At 42.6% G+C, this 3,076-nt stretch overlaps 1 protein-coding gene across 1 annotated transcript; it reads left to right on the forward strand.

The window, feature by feature from the left end:
* The first annotated feature begins 756 nt into the window (after nucleotides 1-756).
* Nucleotides 757-2,780, forward strand: LOC120420399 (uncharacterized). The gene is made up of 2 exons (XM_039583409.1): nucleotides 757-1,262; nucleotides 2,774-2,780. The coding sequence occupies exons 1-2, from the start codon at nucleotides 757-759 to the stop codon at nucleotides 2,778-2,780; spliced, it is 513 nt and encodes a 170-aa protein (XP_039439343.1).
* Nucleotides 2,781-3,076: the final 296 nt, after the last annotated feature.

Raw genomic sequence — 3,076 nt, forward strand, 5'->3', positions numbered from 1 at the left:
CCCGGCCATTTAGCGGCCATGTTTGTTTTAGAAAAACATTCAAATCTTAATTTAGAATGTATCAATAAAAAAATGGGTTATTTTGTGTTATTTGTAGAGTCATTTTACATATAGTGATTAATTTTATTGATGGCTTTATTGATAAAAGTGTGTGTGCAGTAGTGCGCGTCTGTTGTGCGTCGATACGACTCCGCGAAAGTATCCGCAAAACCACGGTTATTCGGTTTTATCGCGACCCGAAGTGATATTAATCAACGCGGGAGTGTGCCGGGAATCAGTGCAGTGTATTAGATTCCCCCTGCGGCCGGTGGATTAGCAGAAAAAGTGAAGATCATTCTGCTGCACAGCGGCGGCATCGTGGGAAGAAACAAAGGAAGCAAAACAAGTGATCGTTCGTGGCCTCTGCTAGTGTTTCGCTACGGGTGACGACACGCACACCATTAAGGGTCGATCGCGGTGTGTCGAAAGTGCAAAATTTTCTGGAAAAAAAAAGTCGCAAAAGTTTTTGAAATTGTTGAAAATTTTAAAAGTGGTTTCGGTAGCGCAAAAGCACACAACTCCAAAGCAGCAAATTTATGCATTGCTGCTACGTTCACTTCCGGGTATGAAGACCGTTAGGCTTCGAGACAAAAGCCCCCGTTACGGTAGCGAGAGAAAACCGGAGCTAAGTTTCGGTAGCTCTTAGGCGAACCCGTCGCCCCGAGACTAGGTAGCGCGGCCCTGATAAGGCTGCCTACCGAAAAGGGAGGATCGCGAATGGCAAGAAGATTGGAGATCCGGAACAAACGGCAGAAGCCCATTAAAAAGCAGATCACCGATTGGCGACTCGGTTCTTGGAACTGCAGGTCCCTAAACTTTCTGGGTTTCGAATTCGCTTTGGCGAAAGAGTTGCAACCTCGCAACTTCGATGTTGTGGCACTGCAGGAGGTGTGCTTGGAGGAGGAGCAGGTGCTCGACTGGCCAGGTCGGCAGACCGATTCCCGGTTTTTTCTGAGCGGCGGCAAGGACAAGAAGCTTGGTACCGGCTTTATTGTGCGGGGCAAGATGCAGGATCGCGTGTTCGGCTTCACGGCGATCAGCGAGCGGATGTGCAAGTTGAGGATAAGAGGCCGTTTCTTCAACTATAGCATCATCAACGTGCACTGCCCCCACGACGAAAAGTCCTATGATGAAAAGGAAGCATTCTACGCGACGCTGGAGGAGGTGTACGACGGCTGTCCGCGGCAGGATGTGAAAGTCATCATTGGGGACATGAACGCTCGGTTCGGAAGGGAGGAAATGTTTCGGCCGACTATAGGCCCAGAAAGCCTGCACTCGGTCCAGCGATGGAATAATCATCATCAAAAGAAAATCATTGGTCGTTCATCAAGAGAAAAAATCCGAAGGGAGCATGGCTCTCCTCTCTCGCGCACGAAAGATCGGTAAAAGGAATCTCAAAAAATCATCATCTTGATTATTCGGCGGAACATCTTTTTCACTACTACACTTGCAAGTGTAACGTCACACGTCGAAAAACGACCTGTCACATTTTGTAGATGGGTAATATGTGTAAACAAAATGAAATAAATATTTTTAAGTGGCGCTGACAAGGAAATTCACAAAAAATCATCAGCAGATTGATTTTCTTGAAGAATTTCGGGAGCGATTTTCTTTTGCGTGATTTGCCTCCTCTCTCTTTCGCGGGTGAAGAAAGTTCGCTAGCGAAATTGATTTTTTTATGATTATTCCATTCCTGACTCGGTCACGAATGACAACGGCCAACGCTGCATCGACTTTGCAGCCTCCCGGGGAATGGTGGTCAGAAACACCTACTTTCCTCGCAAAAACATCCACAAAGCCACCTGGACATCACCTGACCAACGGACGAAAACGCAAATCGACCACGTCCTGATCGACGGCCGATTCTTCTCGGACGTAACGCACGTGCGCACCTTTCGCGGTGCGAATATTGACTCGGACCACTACCTAGTTGGCGTTGACATGCGCTCAAAGCTGTCGACGGTGTTTAACCAACGCCGAAGCCGGCGGGCCCCTCCGTTCAATACCCAAGTAACAATTTAAGTTTTTTTACTTTCTTAAAGATAGATTCAAGTTATCTTAGCCAAAAAATATCATAAAGCCAAACTTTCTCCAGAACAACAATAAATCAGCGTTAAACCTGAGTTAAGAGCAAAGTGGACTATTTTAGGAGGTTATCAAGAGCGTTTATGTGGAGTAATTTAAAACTAAGCAACTTTGACGTTGATTTTTACAATACTCTGCAAATGCTCTTTATTGCTATTCTAAAACTTATTCTCAAGCTTCAAAAATTGATAACATCATAGAAGAGATCTTCAAGACTGTAATAAAGTGAACTTAAACTTATTTGCTCTCGTTGATGATAAAAAAGATTTGTCGAAGAAAAACCAGTTCTGAATTTTATTTCGTGAAATCCATTTAATCTTTTCGAAATTAATTCACAAATGGCCGATGAACTTAAGCTTACACCGATAATTATATTATAATAACCAAATAAATATAACTGTGACTTTACGCAGCCATTTGTATCGTAAAATTCTTGCCATAAAAATTTCACTGATCAATTTTCTTAGATGCCTCGAAAAAATATGCATCGAAGGTATGAATCTTTCAAAATTACTATGATTTGTAATTTTTAATGGAACAATTAATTCTACATCAGCAGAAAAATCAACATGGCTTCCGTTTTTGGGCGTTATTTTTCCATGTTAATATGGCTGATCTCATCAAATCTATTCTCTCTTACTCAAAGCAGTTATTAGAGCTATGTTTCTTGAGAAGCTCTTGTTCAAGATTAAGTAAGAACATGTAGACTGCAGTAAGCTTTAATGCGGTTTTATCGCAGAGTAAAACGCGTAGTATGGCGACCGTAGCGCATGCACATATTTGTTTGCAGGAGGTAGATCCGAAAAAGATTTTTGGAAATGCTTTTTTGTCGTTGGATTAAAACAATGGTGTTAATTATTTTTCAAATCTTTTTATTTATTCATTGAACGGCCGCGACTTTTGAAGAAAACACTGATCTCGCACTTGAATCTAAATGTAAGGACGGGTACTG

Source organism: Culex pipiens, chromosome 1 (assembly GCF_016801865.2).
Source record: "Culex pipiens pallens isolate TS chromosome 1, TS_CPP_V2, whole genome shotgun sequence".
In the NCBI taxonomy this organism is placed as follows: domain Eukaryota; kingdom Metazoa; phylum Arthropoda; class Insecta; order Diptera; family Culicidae; genus Culex; species Culex pipiens.

Excerpts from the sequence above, each read along its gene's own strand:
- LOC120420399 (XM_039583409.1), top strand. The coding sequence starts at position 757 with ATGGCAAGAAGATTGGAGATCCGGAACAAACGGCAGAAGCCCATTAAA.